General features: G+C 37.2%; 1 protein-coding gene across 2 annotated transcripts in view; it reads right to left on the minus strand.

Moving 5' to 3' along the window:
- The window catches only part of dpp6b (dipeptidyl-peptidase 6b), a 100082-nt gene that overhangs the window by 62441 nt on the left and 15328 nt on the right, over positions 1-22313 (minus strand). The window contains exon 1 of one of the 2 annotated variants that reach the window (XM_079452835.1): positions 11481-12138. The exons of the other annotated variant lie outside the window; for it this stretch is intronic. Within the exon in view, the coding sequence (XP_079308961.1) occupies positions 11481-11672 (192 nt within the window). The 5' untranslated portion in view covers positions 11673-12138. Of the gene's footprint in view, positions 1-11480; positions 12139-22313 lie in introns of those variants that run through there. 2 annotated transcript variants of the gene reach the window in all.

The raw sequence follows: 22313 nt of genomic DNA on the forward strand, positions 1-22313 counted from the left end.
TAGTCCCTGGATTTTTGCCCGATCGGAACCAAACCAACGCTGATGAATTCTGTGGAGTGTGAATGTAAATATTCATTGAAAAAAAGTTGAAATTTCTATTCAGGGTCGCTAGGAGGCATCAAAACATCAAAACCGGAAGTTGCCTCTTTCACTAAAATGACCATAACTCGTGAACCGTTTGAGATATCTTCACGTGGCTTGGACCCTATGTGTAGACTCTCAGTCCAGGGTCACAGTAAAAAGGAATTGCCGTTTAGCCACTAGGTGGCGCTATAATATACATGAACTCGAAAAGGGCTATAACTACCCAACCGTTTGCCCGATCGACTTATTATTTGGTATGGTGTGTCTTTGTATCATGCACCATCACTGTGTAAAAGGACTTTGGGGTTTCTCAAAAAACATGGCCGCCATCGGCCAATGAAGTTTGAGCACTCATTAGACAGGGTTAACGGAGGCCGATCGAAACGACACTCGCTGGGCTTGTTCGACTCGTGGTCCTGAAGGTCTGTAAGAAATATGAACTCATTCGGCCACTGGGGGCGAAAAAACTTTTTTGGAGTGCTTAAACAATTGTGTATCACGTGATATTTGACTTATACTCAAACTATTTACATTATTTGATAGGTCTCCTCATTCTGAACAACTTTGCCTCCTGAAATGCTTCTTTCGATCAAACGGATCGTGAGTTATTGCTGATGATGCCAAAAACCTACTTTTGCGAACTAGTCCCTGGTTTTTCAACCGATCGGAACCAAACTAATGCAGATGACTTCTGTGGAGTGTGAATGTAAATAATCATTGAAAAAAAGTTGAAATTTGTATTCATACACGGTAGGGGGGGGCCAAAAACGGAACTGGGCGGAGCCTATCACATTAAAATGTCCATAAATCCAGAACGGATTAACACATCATCATGGGGCTTGGATCATATATGTAGACCATCACTCCGAGGTCACATACAAAAGAAGGTGGCGTTTGGACACTAGGTGGCGCTAAACCAGTAAAAATGGCAAATTTGACGCGCATTTCAATTCTTAAACAATTGTGTATCACGTGACATTGGACATATACCCAAACTATTTACATCATATGATAGCTCTTCTCATTCTGAACAACTTTGCCTCTTGAAGCATTGCTGTCAATAAAACGGTCCATTAGATATCGATGATAACGTTAAAAACCTACTATTGCTAACTACTTCGCGGTTTTACGCCCTATTGGAACCAAACAAACGCAGAGTGCTTCTGTGGAGTGTGAACATCAAAAGTACTCGAAAAAAAGATGAAATTTGTATTCATACACGGTAGGGGGGGCCATAAACTGAACTGGGTAAAGCCTATGACACTTAAACGGACGTTGTTAGAGAAGGGTTTGAGATAGCTTCACGGGGCTTAAAACATATGTGTAGACCATCGCTCTGAGGTCACGGTAAAAAGAACGCGGTGATTGGACACTAGGTGGCGCTATAACGGGAAAAATGGCACTAAAAACTGTAATTATGCAGCGGTTATACATCTACAGGTTCTGATACGCTTTGAAAATTAACGTCTCGTCCCAGGAACTTCAGACTTCTTGAGTTTGAAAGCACGTTCTCTCCAATTTAAAAGCCAACAACAATGAAAATCGGATACTCATTAACGAATTGTCCAAATGATTTGACAGTCAGAAAAATAACGTTCTTGTAGTATACGTGCATGTTTCTGTAAGCATGCATAGTTTCTTTGAGTTCATACCTGTCATTTTTCTGTGTGTGTGTGTGTTGGACTTTGATCCTTCATGCGTGTGTTGAGGTGTGACCCCCTAAACTGTTCATGAATGCATGACTGCTTTTGACTGCCTTAAAACTCGAAACCCGCTTAAAGGCTGCTTGCAGCTTTAATTAAATATAGCATTTGCTATAAAGCATAATACTCCCTACTGTCACCAAATGACAAGTTCACATTTAAAGGAAATGCACACAATGACATATGCAAAAAACATTCAATTACATTTTTTTGTGTTTCACTAGTGAGCGAATACAATAGTAAGCAAAACCGTGTCTGCAGTTCGATTCCTCTTGGTAATTTCTGAGTCAATAAATGACAACTTGTGTGACACGTCACATTATTTCTATGGCTTCATCTTCAAAAGCAAAAACAACTCCCATGCTGTGAGGAGACACAATACAGCCTTGCCTTTTATATTTTAACACAACACAAGACAGGAAACTGATGTGTACAACATCTTTTTGCACAATAAATATTTTATAATAAAGTAAAAGTATATATCTATTTTGTATTATTTTTTTTGCCAAGAGGGTAAAGTCTATTTGCAGCTCAAATGCTTTCAGGCTGTAGATAACATACATTTAAAAGATTTATCCACAGGATCTCGGAAGGTTTTACTGCCCCCTGGCGATACAAATTTGGAGTTGTCACCTTAATGAAGGCTTGCATGCTTAAGCTTGTTTTTGGAAAAGAAAACGGCATCCTTTCTGTAGTAGAACATTATGCACTTTAACCATAATTCAAACATATTTTCACTATCACCTTTGTGATTAATTGTCTGTTTAATCAAGTTTTCACTATATACAGACATATTCAAAAATATTAAAATAAATGAGACATTTAGAATTCATTGCGTTGATTCATAAACTTGGTCTCCTCAAGTAACAATCTTTTTCATCAAATACATTTAAAGCATGTTTTTGAGCTGAAAGGTTGCTTATAATCAGTTCTCATGAGAAGTCACAACCTGATACATAAATGTTAGGTAGCTATATTCTAAAAAGGACTCTCGGACCCTCAGCAGACATAGGAGTTTACTCATGCAACTTTCAACAGCATGAATCTTCTAACTTGCCACACACTCATCATTTGCTCATGAATCCTGCTAAACCAGTGTTAGATTAAGTAGCTCAGGGCGTTTGACTTTTTTCTTTCTGTGATGACCACGTGGACAAAATGATCGCTTTTGCTCATTAATATCAGCCTTAGGGGGGAAACGCTGAACTCTCATTACCTGCCTCACTCAATCCCCTTCACACTCGATGCTTAGAGTGTTAAAGGCTAAAAATAGATGTAGCCTGGACCCAGAAATGGGTTTATACTAAAAGTCTTATTTTCTGGTTCTCATGGTTTCTCATTTTGACTTCCCTCCTTCCCTGCCTCTGTTAATCAATGTCAAATGGATCTTCACAGTTTTCCGTTTTCAATGTATAACACATCCATTCACATTATTGGTCCATTTAAACATGAACTCATTCAAATAAATGTAGGACGGCATACATTTTTTCCATCCAGGATTGACTGGGTAGTGAAAAGTGGGGGGTATTAGAATGGGACCATTGGAAAGCTTGACAAATTAGATGGATTCATTGTGATGTCAGCCAACAAGAAAAGTCATTTTAGGGTTAAAACAAGTTACTACAGTACATAGTATAGTCACACACATTTTACTATTAAGTTTGTTATGTAGATGGATTACAGAATTTATATAATAGTAAATATATGAAGAGTTTATTTCCATATATAATATATATATATATATATATATATATATATATATATACACACACGTTTACAGTTCTATCAGTTCTAATGCACAGAAAACAGTACAGCCTGTCTTTGTGCCAATGCCATTTGCTGGAGCAAGAGCTCCCCTGGAGGCCAGCAGGTGTTTCAGCAGGTGTCCATAGCTCACAGGATGGTTTGCCCTACTTTTACCCTGCAGATATCAATAGGCAAACTGCACACAAACAAGCGATAATCATCTTCTCTCAGGTTCCCATATGGAACAAATAAGCCCCAATTCTACCCTTACAAGGCAGAAAAGATTCAAAACTGTATCACACAATGGCAACATTAATTATTTAAAGTTGTAATTAAAACCATGAAATGTCAGTGGGATAAGAAAAATAAACTTGAATTAGGTACTTGAGAACTTAAAGGGATAGTTATCCAAAAATCTTTATTCTGTTATTTACTCGCTCTCGAGTTGTTCCAGATCTGTAAACATTTCTTTGTTCTGAGGAACACAAATAAATACATTTGGAAGAATGCTTGTAACCAAACAGTTCTTGGCCACCATTGACTACCAAAGTATGAAAAATGACAAAGGTAGTCAAAAGTGACCCAGAACTGTATGCTTTCCTACATTCTTCAAAATATCTTCTTTTGCGTTCAACAGAACAAAGAAATGTACAAAGATATTGTTCCTACTATGGTAGTCAGTGGTGGCCAATAACTGCTTGGTAATATCTTTCTTTGTGTTCATCAGAATAAAGAGTAAGACTCAAACCCAGGTCCCTGTGATCCCTCTCTTTTACATCGCGAGCATGTGCATGAACCACTGCACTACAACTCTGAAACTGTTTTTAATATCATCATAAGGAAGACGAATTCAGTTAAATGATTCCAAACATTTGAGTGGCAGTGTGTGTGAGATGAAGGTCATGCAAACTGTACACACGCTGGTATTATAATTCCTTTTAGACAGTTCTGTTTTTCATTCACAGCTCTGGATATTGCCTGCTAGTCATATTACTGTAATGTGTTCTTGGAACACTGTGGCCTTGGTCATATTAGGACGTACAGCTGCAGACACAAAAGACTGTTTATAATATACAACCCTGAGCTGAACCTGAAAAATGTATCCAGCATACAGCTATTGAATCATACTTCGACTCTAAATTGTATCTATGGTTTTACACCATAACCTCATAGAAAACAAGTTCAGAGAAATAAATTAGCTCATATCAGACCAACGTTAAAGTAGCAAAGTAGCACAGAGTTGTTTATCACTACTGGCCCAGTAAAACTTGGGAAAGGGCTTACGGTGAAAGTAGGGAGGAAAGTGGAGCAAAGTAAGTAAACAGAGTGCTATTCTTAGCACAGAGAGGATGGAGATGTTCTCCAGCCAAAAGAGGTCTGATAGAGAACGTATAAAGAAAGAAAGAACTGGAGAAATTAGATTTCACAAGCAAGGCTTAGATTATTAAGTCAACATAAATACAAAAATGACTTGATTTACTTTTTGAGGTAAATATTTCTGATCTTATTGTCAATTATTGTTATTTAAAGTATACAAAATGCCTGTCGATCAAGATGGTTACCATTAAAGGGATAGTTCACCCATAAGTCTGTCATGAATCACTCACCTTCTAGTTGTTCCAAACCTGTATATATTTCTTTGTTCTGTTAAACACAAAGAAAGATATTTGGTAAATAAATGTTAGCAACTGACAATTCTGGAGTATCATTGACTACTATAATAAAAAAAACATTTTTTGGTTCTGTTGAACACTACAATCGATATTTTGGGGAATTTAGGAAAGCTAACAGTTGTGGGGCACCTTTGACTACCATTTTATTTTTAGTCAATGATGCCGCAGAACCTTCAGTTGCTAACATTTTTCGAAATACCTTTCTTTGTGGTCAATCGAAAAAAAGACATTTAAACAGGTTTGGAACAACTAGAGAGCGAGTAATTCATGACAGAATTAACATTTTCGGGTGAACTATACCTTTAAGTCCTACATCACATACTACAATTTCATTTATTATCTTTTCATTGTTGAAGTGCATTATGTCACAATTCAGTGATGTTCTCTGTGAAAGCATGCACATACAGCAGCTGTTCAATGTTTCTATCTCATTTACCATTTATTTATGTAGTACATTTAACTTTTGAGCACCATAATGCTAACAACCATTACTCATTCAGTCACCTCTGACAGGCAGCCCTGCTTTACAGAGAATTTATCACCCATTACATACAGCTAAATGCCTGTGATTCTATTTACACTGTGTATTTAAAAAAAACAATCACAGCTCTCAGACCTCTGCAATCACTTGGCTGAATAAGGCAAGATTTTCCTTCGCTGAGCTGGCCCATACTGATGGCCTGCCAACACGTCCCAGGGCGTGGCAGGAAATGACAGATAGGCTGTCATCACAGCCGTGGGCGGGGCTGAGAGCTGACTGATGGCCCGTTGAAAAGCTCCGGGGTGGGTTGTAATGAGGGAGGTTTGGCAAGGAAAGCAGATCGATGCTCGGTGACAGCAAGCTCTCGAAGACCTGAAGACGAACGTGATGTGTGAAGAGAGCCTGTCACCCTCACGCACACATTCTTCGCACATGCCTTCTTTTTAAAAGGGTAGAATTATTTATGTGTGTAAATAACAGATTTTAGTAGTACTAAATTAGAAAAACATGTGAAAGTGGTGAAGAAATGCTATCAGAACACTGGCAAATATAACCTCAGATGATGACATGATATCATATTTGGCACTTCAGCTTCTGATTTTGCGAAAGTCTGCATCAGCCTCACCCTTTCAACCCAGAAACCATGGCAACGGTGTGGCAGAGGACCTTTTGAGGGAAGAGGGAGCTGCTTTTGTGGCAGAGACAGGAAGCCATTACAACAAAAAGCAGTCAAACTTTCAGGCCCTTCAGACTGATTTAATAGGTAGACAGGCAAAAGAACAGAGCCAGGTCTGCTACGTTTATTTGATTGTGGTGAAAGTTCAATTGGAGTGAACAGGAAGTGTCTATGCTTGTAAGGAAAGTTTGTCTCTTGGCTAAAAATGTATGAACCGTATATTAGATCAAAAAGAATTATGAGTATTCTGGCTTCTATAGGAGGGTTTATTTAATCAGGTTTTTCATTCATTTTTACAAATTGAAGGATGGCTATGAATAATGACTGTATACTGTAGATAACCTGCAGAGGCTGTTCCAAAAATGTATGTTAGGTCAAAAATAACCTTTATGCTCGAGTTTCGAAAATGGAATTGGTTTTATTTTTTAACTTTTTCTTCATTTTTACATATTTACGTAGCATGGCCTAATATTAACAAAATGTGCACTAAGAAAATGTGACGTACAGTTCTGTGATATCATTCTGCACGTCAGCTTCTTATTATAGGAAACTGGGGACTGGTCCAGTGTGTAATTTTTCCCAGGATTCATTGACAGAAACGCAATATAAAATACATTACTATGTATTCAGATGGTTATAAAGACCTTACATAATGAAGCGTTACGTTTTATTGCCTTAGAATGAGCTTTTGCTACAGTATCTACATACACCATGGGTCCCTTTACATGGAATTTGCCATGTTGTTTCTACAGTAGCCCTAAGGGGACAAACTAAGTGTATTGTGGAATAGAACAACCATTCTTCCTTACAATTCCCATGCCTACTTATAAACAATTCTATTGTGCAGTTTTTTCATTATAAGTGGGAAATGCAGATAATTTGTTCTCATTGGTCATCAGAGAAACAGACATTGTAATCAGCTCTAAAACACTCACTCCAGATGTCTGTACGGCCTGTGACCCTTAAAGGAGTTGATTATCTACCCACAATCATCTGTCTGCATAAAAAAGGGCTACAAACTAATTTGCCAACTAAGGGTCAAACCAAAAAGCATCAACTAATGTGATACAGGTGGAACATGTTATCATAAAATTATCTGGACAGCAAAGCCAATACTTGTGTGTCTGTGTCAGTGTGTTTAGTCAGTGGGGAGTGTTTGCACATTCAAACTGGAGTCTAACGCTCACCATGACAGCTGGGGTTTGATATGACAGGCCTGAATTGTTGCTGCCTGCCGTCTGTTCGAATATGATGCATTTCACAGAGTCACATTTCAAACGGGCAGAGCCAGTCTTTCCAATCAACTTCCTTTCCACACTCAATCAAACTCAATTCCGAACACATGAAGAGATTATTATTGGACGAGGCAGGTCGGGCTTAAGGTTTGGTAGGATTTCAGCTGTTCAGCTGCAGTCTATATATAACTTCTATTGAAATCAAAATCTGTTCGTCTCAAGAAATCAGTCTAGGCATTTGTGTTGGCTGATCTTTACAAGTGACAGACACTTGAAGAATTCACCGTGAACCGCGTGCGATGACAAGCAAAAAACTGCGAAACAATCGCGTTTGATGAGAAAAATGTAACGCTTTGTGTTGTGCCAGTTTAGGTAAAAATAAAACGTATTTATAAATCTAGTATGTAAACGAGAACGTAGAAAGAAGAATAACAAGAATAAGAAAGAATAACATTTCATAAGTGCACGTCGAGTCCTGAGGGAGATCTCAGTGATACGTCTCTCTCATGCTGAGCCACTCGGAAACAAAACATGCATCAGGAATAACAACCTGTTCTGCCATTTTCACAGTTGGAAACACAGACATACTGTATGAACTCTCAAATGTCACTTATTTTAAATATGTATGTTAGTTTCTCTTTGGTCTTGACTATAAAACATCTGAACAGATCAAAGGTATCTGCATCATTGTCATTCAATGACTTAGATGCATTTTAGCATTAAAAGCACATTTCAAAGAAACTGATATATTAGCCTTGAGGTTTTCTTTAAGCTTGTGTGCCTCAAAGCAATGACAATGACCTTGTAACAATGCAACACACACTCAGGTCTGAACAACCTGCGGTGGGCCTCCCTTGACTGAGGGTGTCTTGTGATAAAGTGCCAAAACACCCAATGAGTATTGCATTGATGGGAATCATACAAAGGGCATTATTAGCAGCACCTCACCAAAAGGCATCTTTCACCCAGGATGATGGATGTGATGAAAGTTGGTAAGAATGTTGATAACCAAACAACAGCGGAACCCATTCATTTAGATTATATGGAAACAAAACCAATGCAAGTGATTGGGTACCGCCGTGGTTCGATTACCAACATTCTTCAAAATATCCTCTTTTGTGTTCTGCAGAAGAAAGCGGATGAGTAAATGATCACAGAATTTTGGGTGAACTATCACTTTAAAATGAGCAGAAAAAGTCACTTTAGTAGACAGGATAACATACAGTATAGGATAACCACCACATCCACATACTGCAGAGAGAATTGTTTAGCTTTCAGACATAAAACCATCATAGTCCCTCACACCTAACAGATTTTGCCTCGGGATGTGTAGTAAAATGGCTGAATGACTCGAATATGCCCCAGAGAGATGTGATGTAACCAAGAGATTAGAATTGTGGATTAATATCTTGGAACAGATCTAAGCACATAGCAAAGCACGTCCAACCAGAGAGTGTGCATTTGCTGAAGCTTAAAAATCTTTTATACGTCTATTGTAGGACATTTTCTCAGAATGAATATGATTTAATGTTAACACACTAAAGGCATCAAGTACTGCTCATGTAATTCTGTGCAATGCCATTTGCCATGTTGGTATAGTTACACTTAATAGTGTATTCATAATAGAGAATTAAGCCTATAATTGAGTGTAATATTTCAGCACAGATGGTATTATTTTCACTGGTGTGTGGAAGGGTAATTAAATGGATTGTGTCGATCAAGCTACTCAAATGTCCTAACACGAGCTGAGTCATGTGGCTATGTTAAACTAGTGATGCATATGAAAACCAACAGTTGGGTCTGGAGGCTCAGCCACAATTTTCAACCTCCTGTCTTCAGGCCCCTGGTTGATCTTATCTAGCCTGTCGCAAGGGGTGGACGCTAGACAAAGCCAGACTGTTTGACAGCCACCCCCCAGCTGAGTATATAGTAACAGTCAATATGTTTCTCTTCATTAATGGAACCGTATGCAAAGGCCTCTGTCCTTTTAAATGTCACTCTTTTCTGGTCCAGTCACCTATGGATGATTAATTAAGGTCACCTTATTGGCTCACAGCCCTGCTGAACAGAACAAAGAAGCACGAGATGAAAAACTTGGTGTGACATTTCCTACACTGACAGGATCTGAGAGTCTAACTGCATACTATTGACAGAAAAAGACGGATTATTTTGATAGTGTGACAACATTTTAAAACACACCATGTCAACACTGTATTAACACCAAGTGTAAGTAACAGTTTTTTTAGTCCCAAATTGGTCATATTAGATAAGATTATATACAAGTACAGTGTAACGAAATGTAGTTTAGGTCTAAGCAGAAGTGCAATTAGCAAGTGCAAGATATACAGTTTGAATAAGATAAAGCTGATATGAAGCTGATAAAGGGGCTCTAGAGTAGTCAAATCTTTTAAATACAAAAAGTTAATGATGGCGATGTACCTTTATTCTGAAATGTAACTATTTCATGTAAAATTCCATAAACTAAATATGAAAAATAAAAAAAGAGGTTGCTCGTTTCACCCATCTGTTTGCACAATAGTTAATATTTATAAAAGAGGACAGGTTATAAAATGAAGGGGGGCTGACAGACCCCATCTGTTGATAGTCAGTGCATTGTTCATTAAAGATTCAGATCAAACCACTTGTGTTGACAGACTTACACTGGACAGTGTGTGTTCTCATAGGGTCCACAAGTCTGTTGGCCCCCTGCAGTTGCTAAGGCTATATAATACAAACAATAGAAGGCAACAAACTGTAAACAGACACCTCCAAGCAAAACTGCTATTGGGTTATATAGACGGTATCATTGGATACACGTGCCTGGCCCAAAGTAAGCTTCTGGTCTGTGTTTGGTTATCGGGGAGGGGTCAGGGTAGGGCTAATTCATGGATTATTTGATCGTGAAATTACAGTCTGGAACAAAGACAAATCTATAATGTTTTGATTTGTTAGTGTGTGGATTGATTTGTTTTGATTTCTACCAACCTGCCTGGTCAAAATAAAAAAACAAATTTTGCATTGCGAGTGTGAAATTGGAAATATTTAGTTAAACGTGCTCAATATCTCCAATCCATTGCCAAAAGTCTTGATTATTCCTAAAACTTCAAGTGCTCAGTATCATGGTTTACTCAACGAAATAAACTGGCCAATGCTGTCTCTGAAGGACAACTTACTGTATTGATAGACAGCAGGTGGTACAAAGCTAAGATACGCTTCGAAAGCATTTTTATTTATTTGCTTATTCAGATCATTATTTGTTTTTATCATTTGTAATATCATAGCTTTACTACAAATATCGTGGATAGACTTGGTGGAGTAGGTCTAGAAACATTCGATACAATTAAATCCACAGAAAATAAAATAAACACTAACATACTACATCAAGACTAGGTTCATGTAAACAACACAAACGTATTTACGTACAAAATTATTCATGTCATATTAGCAGCAGGTGGTATAAAGCCGACAATTCGTGACGCATCATAAACTATGACGTAATTCTCGTCTTCGAAGGTCAACTCGATGAAAACAGCAGCACGCGATCAGCCTGTGGCGGACGCAACGTAAAACTCAATGTGATGTGTTCAACACCAAAGCACCCTACTGGTCACTAGTTGTTTTGCTTCTATTTAGATGAGACTTAAAACAACCCAGGACCCTGTAACAGTTTTGCGTCAGTTTAATAACCACACAACGTCTGCTTAAAAATAGACGTTAAGTGCACTAAACAGCCATTGTAAACCTTTTGTTTTACAAATATATTATATACTAACTTTTAGCGCGTTCTCGTCGCAAAAAAATGTAAACGCAACACCAAATTACAAGTATTCTAGACTGCATTTCTGTTTGGTGCGTAAATGGGTTAGAAAGGCGATTTCTTACGTGTTCTTCCTCGCAGGCGTTTCTCTTGCGGCACTGGGCAGGAGGTCGGGATGAGGGATGATGGGGACTCTTCCCAGCCTTATTCTCTTCCTCAGGAACCTGTCCACCCAGGAGATGGCTGGCTTCAGGTGGATGTGGGAAAGACTTGTTGGTATTAATCTTCCCCGTTAATCTCTGGTAAAGCGAAGCCATGGGTCCGGTATAAATCACTTAAGCATCTCAAAACGTGAGATCTCTCATTAGCTGCGCTCCCAATGTGCTTGTTTTATGTTATTTTCCCTCTTCCGTTGAAGGTAAACCCGTTTCGTCTTCTTGAATAGCGCTGGGGCAAATGTCTTCAAAAATTCAATTGAAACGAAAGTATCATGCAGTCGGAAAAATATAATATTTCTCTGCCTTGGCATTGACTCGAGCCCGCGGTCTCGGAGAAAGTCTTCTCTGTATTCAAAGCACGTTGTTTCCTGTAGCCAGTCTGCCGAAAAGCGACTATAGCGTTTAAAATGTAGTATGTATTCAACTATATTCAGCTATCGAGTTTAACAAATGGAGTGTACAACATTGCACTACACTGCAATTGTGAAATGAGACGAGCGATGTTAAGAGAGCCGTGTGAGTATGAGCTTTACGCAGAGCAGTGCATGCGCGCGCGTGTGCGTGTGTGTGGAAGAGACGCGTGCTGCATGAGAAGTGACCACAGGATATTTAACTGGAGAACTCCTTTCACCCATTACACACGAACTATAATGACTACAAACTTCAGCCTTTTTAAATAGTTTATAATCCATAATCAATTTAGGAAAGTTCAAAAATGCTCAATATTTAAGAATAACCTTTCCTTTCACTTCAAATGACGCCGGAAAGGTCAGATGCGCAGTACTGGAGTGCCACTCTGTGGTACAACACAATAATGCATCCAAAGGTAAGACAGCGTTACCGCGACAGCGCTGCTTCACCGCGGATCAAATAAAAAAGTAGTTAAAAGAAAGCAAAAGAAATAAAGAACAAGGAACGAAGGGTGGGATACTGTAATTATTCACGTTTTTCTCCATGTATCAAAAATACAAATACTGAATTACTACCTCATTTTTTATAGATAATATATATTTTTTAGAATTTAATTATAAAAATAAAATGTTTTAGGCAGGTATTTTATTTACTTTCTTATTATGTTTATTTATGTTTTATGTTTTGCTTTATGGTTTGCTGGAATTTGTTTGTCTGGAAATAATTCCATACTTTCTATTCCAGATTATTTTCTATTCAGTCAGATCTGAAAACGAATTCAGCTCGTTCAGTAAATATACACATGACACTTTAAGAAAAATACATTCAAATAATAAGACTAACCTTGTTGGTCGATATAATAATCATACGTTTTCTGTCAGTAAAGTTGCTCACCTGTCTAGTAAAACACATTCAAGATCAGTGTCTCTGTCTAGTAAAACACATGCTAGATCAGTGTCTCTGTCTAGTCAAAATGTCTTGGTTGACATAACCAGCTGCAAAAAGTAAAAAATAATTGTGCTGCATAGCGACTGCGCAAAACAAGATAGTTGCTTGCTAGACCAATACTTCCACATTTGTCCACGGGACTGCGTTGTCATGGTTTCTATGGCAGTAAAAGCGACTGTGTCATTAGGAAGATGCAAGGTCTGGAGAAACGTAACGGCATACACGAATTGTGTCAGCCAATCATATAACAGCCTCTAATCGGCTTTCCTGAATTCCGCGATTGACTGAAGGTTGCAGGATTACCTTCTTTGGTTACTCGGATATGACGCCATTGACAGGCGACTGCCAGAAACGGCCCCGTGTCACAGGTTAAAATGAACATTATCTCACGATTTACATATAGTTGAAAATATTTAAGATGTTGTAAGTACTCAAATTAACAAAATACATAACACTGGACTAGTGGTTTTCGGATATTTTACTACAAAAAAGTTACAAACTCAGTGGCGGCCGGCCAATAGAGGGCGCTAGGGCGCCGCCCCCCTTAAGCCACAGAAAAAAAAAAATTAAAACAATTAAAACAAAAATAGTAATAATAATGAGAAAAACATCAGTATGTCAATATTTGTGTGTTTTAAATATGGAATGCACCCAGTAATACATGTAAAATATGATACAAAATCATATTTGCAACCTTTCCTCTGCCTGTCTGACCGCTTCATCAGCTCTGGGGCGATAGAGAAAGCGCCCCAAGGAGGCGGGTCTATGTAGCAGTTAAGCCAATTGCTAATTTAAGATATGAATGTATGACGTAAAATTTAGCCAATCAGCGTTCTTAAATAGAATCCAAGAAGGGCGATCATTTTATCGCCCCAAGCCCTGATAAAATAAGGACTGGGCTCTAGGGGCGCCATTTTTACTAAACGACAATGGCGAGCGCGGACGTTACTCCTCCAAGACCCAACCCTAACTCGGTGAAATCTCTCCTCCAAGATCCGTTTGAGAGGAGAACTTTGTCGGAGAAAGTTCGGGTGAAAGAGCTGGGCCCAGATCAACCTGACCTCTCAATCAAACAGCAGGCTAGCGAAAAAGGGAAGCAGTATATGCGCGGCTTCTCCCGTAGCTTCACACACACACACACACACACGTTTCTTTGTATATAGTTGACCTTAGCATAAAAATCATTCAGTTATATATGGTACTCTAAAAAATGTTAATAGTGTGTTTGCTAATATTACTGTATATATGTTTTGTATCAATTAATTGTTGCAGTTCTGGAGCACATTAACAATTAGTTACATTTAGTTTGATCATAAAATACTTTATGCTATTCTTCCAGTCAAAGGTTTGAGTTCAGCCACTTGATATCCATTTCTATATTATACATCCTTTATACAGTGTAAGAATTCCTATAAACTTTATAATAATTTAATGTTATTGTCCACTTTCCACTCTGTTCTGACAGCATGCATATTGTGTTGCCTATTTACTACCAATGGCACCAACAGCCTTTCCAAAAGATGTTACTTATATGTAGAAATAGTCAATTGTTTACAAGTTCAGTTTAAATGCAAATAAAAGGCTTGTGTTTGTGCATCATGATGTTTATGTTTTTGTGTACGAATGCCTCAACTTTTTAATATTGGCATTAAATAATTACTGACTATTTCACTGAGCACTGCTGTCCTGCAGTTTGTGTTAAATTTTATTGCGATGGTTACGGAAACAAAAAAGTATGGCACAGCCCCACCGAGAATATTTTTCACCAGCCGCCACTGTACAAACTGTATCTTTAATGCTTATGTCATTATGATGTGTGGCATGGAGACCATTATGCTCCAAAGCTCCTGAGATGTCAATGGAGATATTTACCAGACATACATTGATGAAGATGATCTACAATGATCAAAAATCAAACAGTAGGTAGGTGCTCTCTACCACCGCGCTGGGTGCCGCCGATGGGGAAGGCCGGCAGTTCAAAAACATTTACATGTGAAACTAGTTCGTGAATGTTCCGCCAGGAGGCGCAAATGGACGGTTTGCACCTTCAGTATTTAACCACATGTAGGGTACTGTGCGCAGGGGCCCCAGGAATTTTGGGCCCCATGACAAAAAGATTGAATTGGGCCCCCTCGGTGCAGCTGTTGGCACCACATCTCTAGGACCTAACTGTCCAATCAAAAGCTTTAAATAACTCTAATCAAAGGCTTGCAACTGTCTTGCTTCTTGTAGTTCAATACTAGTACTAGCAAAATATTTACTGCTGGTGATCTGTAAATGCAAGTCTGCATACAGTATACAGTTCACTATTTGATGCAAGATTAAAAGCCACCATAAAAATGTCCATTCTCAATGTATTTTTATTGTAAAAATATTGACAGATTTAAAAAAAAAAAGAAAATACCTAAATATATATTAACTTTTTAATAAAAATAAATTAACATCATCATCTCAAAACAATGAAAACAGCTGATTTATTTCCTTAATTGCACATATATGCTAACAACAAAAAGTTGACATGTAAAATGGAATTTCCACATCACGGTTATTATAGTGCTACAAAACAGATCAAGTGATCACTAAATCAATAGGTTTTTAAGGTTTGGAATATGGTCATAACAAAACTAACAGTACAAGTGACTTCACATTAAAAGGTAAGTTAACATTGCAAAAATAAAAACAATGGAAATATATACCAATAAATGACACTAACACTACAGAACATTGACCCAAATTACCTATAGTTCTGTATTATCATCACTTGATTACATACATTAGATATGATAGGTGTGTGCTAGCGAGCTTCTCAAATAAATTGGACTTCATGATGGGAATAATAAGGTCTGTATCTATAGATGTTATTTAACGGACAAAATTCAGTCTAAATGAACCATCAAACTGGATTATTTTACATGCTTATTGTCTGTAACTTACATGCAGGTTGAGGTAAACTACTCATTGTTTCTAAATGCATCTAATACAGACAAGAGGTTCTTTTCTCTTTTTTTATGTCATAATGGTCATTATGTGAGAAAATAATTTGTGTTTGATTTCTGTCATTGATGAATATTCCACTTTCTTTTTTGTTATAGTAAAAATATCAAGAGAGACAGTGAACCCCACACAGACTCCCTGGAATGATGTTAAGTCCTTAACACAATGTTGCTCACCTTCTTCACTGGGACAGGACGGGGTGCAGTTATGGGGAGACTGGGGTGCTGCCGACTCATCTGTTGTTAAGTCTGCTAAGATGGGCATGGACAATTATTTAATATGAATATCTTGCTAAACGTTTCCCTGCACTGATTAAATGTTGATGAAATGCTGGCTGACACTAGCCTGCAGCTAGTTAGCTTATTTCACTATGGACAACAGGTTAATACCACTCTACCCGTCTTTCTTGGTGAAAAACTGGGTTACAGATTGACACCCTTTCTTTTGTCTTTGCTCTCTCCATTTTCTTTCTTTTTCTTTTTTGAAAACCAGATTTTTTACTGCGCAACATAGTGGTCTCTGTTTCTGACGCGACGCGACTTTCTGCAACTAAACACAGTCACTGATGAGTGTGCTAAGGCAGGACCAAACCATGTCATGCAGATACAGGGGGGTGGTCGGTCAATATGGATGTTAACTTTTTCGTCAATTGGGGATATTTAACTTTTATTGCCAAAATAAGTAAAATAAAAGACATCGTCATTTTATTATTATTTGAAATATACTTAATGATGATGATTTATATAGTGTATAATATAATAAAATTAATTAGTTTTTACCCATTTGTTGGGGCCCCTGTCAGTCAGGGGCCCTTGGAATTGTCCTAACTTTTACCCCCTATACGGCGCCCATGACTGTGAGACTGTGAAATGGTCTGGAAAGTGAACTCCTTTAGCAGGCAACATATTTAAAAACTATAGGCCTACCTTAAAAAAAAACTGAACCTAAACTTAAACTTGATCCTTACATGCTTATCTACCTGATAGGTAGGCCTATAAAAACACACCAATAATACAAATATTAACCAGTCTTCTATGTCCTTACACGCAAATCGTTGAACCGCCTGGTTTGTTTTCAATTGAAATAAAGTTTGATAACCACAATTTAATGCGTCCCTTAGTCGCGGATATAAGCCTGTTTACGTACTGTTTCACTGAAAAACAGAGTCACCAGCGGAATTCACTAGCATGCTATGAACAAACAAGCCCCATGAAATATATAAGGCCTATTTATGAACACAACAATGTCTTTTAAAAAGCGTTTTTATCATTTCAACATTAATTCAAAATATATTATGTTATGAGTGCAAACATAGTAAGGTAAGGGATTTCAATATAAACTGGGGATATAAATAGAAGGCAAAGATTAATGTGTGAACATAACTTAAAAATAAAAAGAACAAACCTTTATTCAAATATGAAAATATAATAAACCAACAATAAACATGTAGAATAAGATATCAAATATATAAATAACCTCTTAATAAAAATAAAAAAAACTCTTAAACAACCCTATAACAGACAAAACCATATGTAAAACAAAATATGTGACCCCAGACAACAATTACATCAGTCTTATTTTTATTTATTCATCATCTGAAAGCTGAATAATTAAGCTTTCTATTGATGTATGGTTTGTTAGGATAGGAACAAAATTGGCTGAGACACAACCATTTAAAACTCTGGAATCTGAGGATGCCAAAACAGAAAGAAAAAAAACGCCTTTGGAGTTGTTAAACAGAGGTAGTTGGCTGTTGCTAAAAAGAAACAGATTTGTGTTAACACTCTCTGTGGGCTTACTGCTGTGATGACGTTGTGGAGAGTAGAAGAACCCGAAAGCTGAAATTCTAAGCTTTACATATAGATAACAAACTTGAGTGGGTAATTTCCAAAGAACTGGCAGCAGCGAGCTATGTTTGTGTGCATGTTTCTGGCCATTTTTGTTGACGACTTTGCTGCATCCACTCCCAAAAATAAATTTTGATATACGTGTATGTGGGGTTGGAAATTTACTAAATATCTTCATGTATCATCTTAATATCCTAATGATTTATGGCGTAAAATATTGTGGCTTTAGCCACAAATATTTCCATGCTACTCAAGACTGGTTTTGTGGTCCAGGGTCTTATATAGCATAATCATTGCATCATTTACCAGAGCCTAACGGTATTAATTGCATTCTTAGAGTTCTTTACTTGTGCTTTCTTAAAAACTGCATAGAACAGTTGTAATCCATATTAACATGGTAAGATTAGTACACCATGCAGACACATTTAGAGAAATATGCCTTTAGCAAACTCACCCAAAGCTCCTAATACATTTTAAAGTTGTTGTTAATGTGGTTTTAACTCTATCACAATTATTTCTAGAATGCACAGGAAATTAAATAGCATGTAAGAATCAATTACTTTTTCTTTTACCGGGAGTAATTTCCATTTTCCTGCAGAGCATGCAGCCATCTGAAGTGTGCTTACTCAAAACAGAACAGCTGGAGGCTGAATAACTTATAGCATGCATTATTCATGCAGTCTGTGCTACAAAGGTGTTCGTATTTAATTGATCTCAACAGGCAAAAGTAGAGATAGCACTATCATGAATATACTTTAATCATTTCTTCTAGATAATAAACTATTAAACCTTCAAGGGACATTGTCTAACAAGCAGTGTCTACATTCAATAGACAGGGTCTTTCATGTGAGATATACTGTTTACTGTTTTTTAAAATCAACTGGTCAACACATACTGCACAAAACCCCCCTGATTCACGTGTCTGATGACTGATATCAGAAAAGTGCAGATGTTTCTACGTGTAAATGTGTCATGAAATTCAGTCAGATTGTCAAATAGGATACCTGCAGAGCAACAAAAAGTAGACAAGAATGAAAATGCACTTTGGTGGATAAGAAAATAAGACTGATTGTGATGAGAGATTCACATGCTTACATCACCTTGTCAGAAACTTTCTCACTGTCCATTTGTCTTGGATTCAGAGTACATTAAACTAAATTGAGATTTTGATCAATTTGAACATCAATCTTAATGTCACTCTTGGCACTGAGTAATGCAAAGACAGGTCTGTTTATCATTTTGCAGTTATCTTTATAGAAAAATCTAGACATCACAGATAATTGTATGCCCTATGTATGACAGACAGTGAAACATGCCTAATTTAGCATGTATATAAAAATCCAATTAAGCACAGCGATGCTGACCCCAATAAGATCCCAGATAGTAGAGAAATAAAGTCCTTATCAATCATTTATGCTTCAACATTCAATTACAGCTTTGGCTCTTTTACACTCTAATGTGACACTGTTGAATACAATTAAAGTGCTTCAAGTCTCAAAGCACCTTCATGGCACAGAGCCAACGGGTATGTCTGAAAGCCTCTAGAAGGATTGCAGAGCCTTGAGCAATTCCAATGCTTTCACATTCATTCAAGACATTCGGTTGCCTATGATAGCCCATAATCCTGCAGTTCATGAAAATGCATGTTAAATTTGTTTAAAGGAATTGTTCACTTTCAACTTGCATTTTCATGATAATTTACTCACCCTGTTGTCATCCAAGATGTTTATGTACTTTTTTCTTTAGACGAAAAGAAATTAATGTTTTTTTTTTAATGAAAAAATTCCAGGATTATTCTCCATATAGTGGACTTCAATGGACTCCAAACGGTTGAAGGTCAAAATTACAGTTTCAGTGCAGCTTCAAAGGGCTTTAAACGATACCAGACGATGAATTATCGTCTTATCCAGCAAAACGATCAGTCATTTTCTAAAAATCATCTTCATTACGATGAAAAGGTCACGTTTGACGTAGGCAGAATCCAGATAATAATCCGTTTCGCTAGATAAGTCCCTTATTCATCGTCTGGTATCGTTTAAAGCACTTTGAAGCTGCACTGAAACTGTAATTTTTGACCTTCAACCGTTTGGAGTCCATTGAAGTCGACTACATGGAGAATAATCCTGGAATGTTTTCATAAAAACCTTAATTTCATGAAAATGTATGTTGAAAATCAACAATTCCTTTAAGACTTTTAAAAATTCTCTTTGGAATTGGCCTACTGGCAGTTGCATTACAATGTACAAGAGCTGACTCTAAATATCTACTCAGGTGTAAACAACTTGAGATTTGATGAGTTGGATGTTTGTGGCTTTATCTTTGAGCTGTCATCTCTCTTTAAAAGCACATCTTTCTTTCTGGAGAGTTCAGCAGACCTCAGCCCATCTCAAGCACTGAAGATCAATAGAGTAATCTGTCATGACGCTCCGCAAACACTCTATGTAATGCCAACCCAGGTCATAGGATGACAGAGAAACATCACTTCAAGGTTTGTAGTGCTGAGTAACCAGAAAAAGTATTTTTAAATATATAAGGAACACAGGGGCTCAAGGCTTGTTATGACTGTGATTCATCTCAACACAGCCTGCCATTGGACCTCAAGCAACTGTTAACTCTGCTGTATTAAACAGTACACATCTTTATACTTTTTGTGTCATCATACTTTTCTCTGTTGTTTTGTTGTTCTCACAATTACCTATAAATATCTAAAACAGTCTTACCCACTAATAGCTTCACAATACTGTATAACATACAAAAAGTTATAAAGCAGGCCAATAAGATCAGTGCCCCGGGGTGCCCTGAGATCTTTGACCACCAGGGGCCTAAACTGAACATCCCTAAAGATTCTCAGTAAAAGGTGTCACTTTTGATTTCATGTGGATTTTTAATTTGAAATTCCTGGGTCCTTTTTAGGCCTAACAGTGCTCCCGAGATCTCTCTATTTCCGTATTTTTTATTAATTGACAATAGATGGTGTTGGCTTAAACTATACATAATAGAGTCTGCACTTTATGGTACGTTTCACATTTATTTATCGGAGTTTCTATTTACACGGAGTACAAACAGCCCACCTTGTTGGAAGAAATTATTTCCACTAACTCCGCCCATCAGTATCTGATTGGAATAGAGAAAATGTTAGAACGAAACCTTTTAAGACAACAACTCCAGTGGTATAAGGTGTAAAGTGTGTATAGGTTTGATGCTGGAAATCGCTCTTTTACATTTTTCCAGCTTCGATCAGATCATGAAGGCATTTGTTTTAAATACAATACCCTAAACTTAAACTTTATGAATAAAACGTAAAGTTGGCGGTATGTGTAGGGCTTTATTTTCTCAATAAGTTTACCATCCTTTTGATATTTTTTATACATATTATGATTTGCACTCTATTATTATTGCATAACGTTTAATGCAGAATAATACTGAGGTGCAAAAAGTATCTGCCACTATGTATAAGTACCAATAGAATCTAGCAGCTTTCCTGTAGCTCAGTGGTAAGAGCATGGCGCAAGCAATGCCAAGGTCATGGGTTTGACCCCAGGAATTGCACATACTAAGAAACAAATGTATAGTAAAATGCAATACAAGTCGCTTTGGACAAAAGCGTCTGTCAAATGCATAATTCAGGGCTCAACGCTAAGGATGAGCAAGTGTTCAAAAGCGGTCAGGCAAGCGTTTAAAATCTTTACTGGCCCCACCTTAAAAAATAATAAATAAATAATATTGTCTAGTTGTTTTTTTACATATGTAATCTCAATAAATAAGGTAATGATATAAAACTGTTGGCCTAACTGAGATTTCAATACTGTTCATACTGTTGAAGACAACTAATAAGTAGGTATTAAAATAAAAAAGTAGTATGCTTTTGCACATATTAACCTACTGCTTTATAAACTTAGCGGAAATAGCATCTGCATGTCCCTATTTTCATTTATTGTCTACTTACAATTACTGCGAATAGCCGCTGCCTTTATTTATTGTGCTATTGTGCTTTATTTTGAAAAGTATTTTCTGGACACTCACACTGTGGTGCTTTCAGCACAGCAGTTTAGTTTCATTTACATCTTTAAAGGTTACTTTATTTATTTCCATCAAGCACTCATCATAAAAGTGACTTGGAATAGCTTATAGTGTAACATTTCTTCAGTCGTGCAGGGCTGACATTAAGTTTAATTTTGAACTTCAATCTCAAATTCTTAACCGATTTTCAGCACCTGAGGTATATTAAAAAAAATCACTTTTGCAGACTCAACTGATTGCAATGGTGGGCAATTCATTCATAACTACTTTGAATTCTTATGAAGCTTTGATTAAAATCGTGGTACGACAAAGACATAATTCTTTCAAGTTGTATCGACAAACTATGATGCTCAGAACCTTCATATACACCTATTGAATCACACTTTCATCTTTAATATCTCTCTTTTCAAGTAAGTTGCATGAAACGGAGCATGAAAATTAACATTTGTTCTCCTCTTTACTGAAGCCAGTTTTCTGAGACAGATGATGTGCTCTGTGAATCCAATTTTAAAATGTTCAA

Source organism: Barbatula barbatula (genome assembly GCF_947034865.1).
Source record: "Barbatula barbatula genome assembly, chromosome: 3".
Classification (NCBI taxonomy): Eukaryota; Metazoa; Chordata; class Actinopteri; order Cypriniformes; family Nemacheilidae; genus Barbatula; species Barbatula barbatula.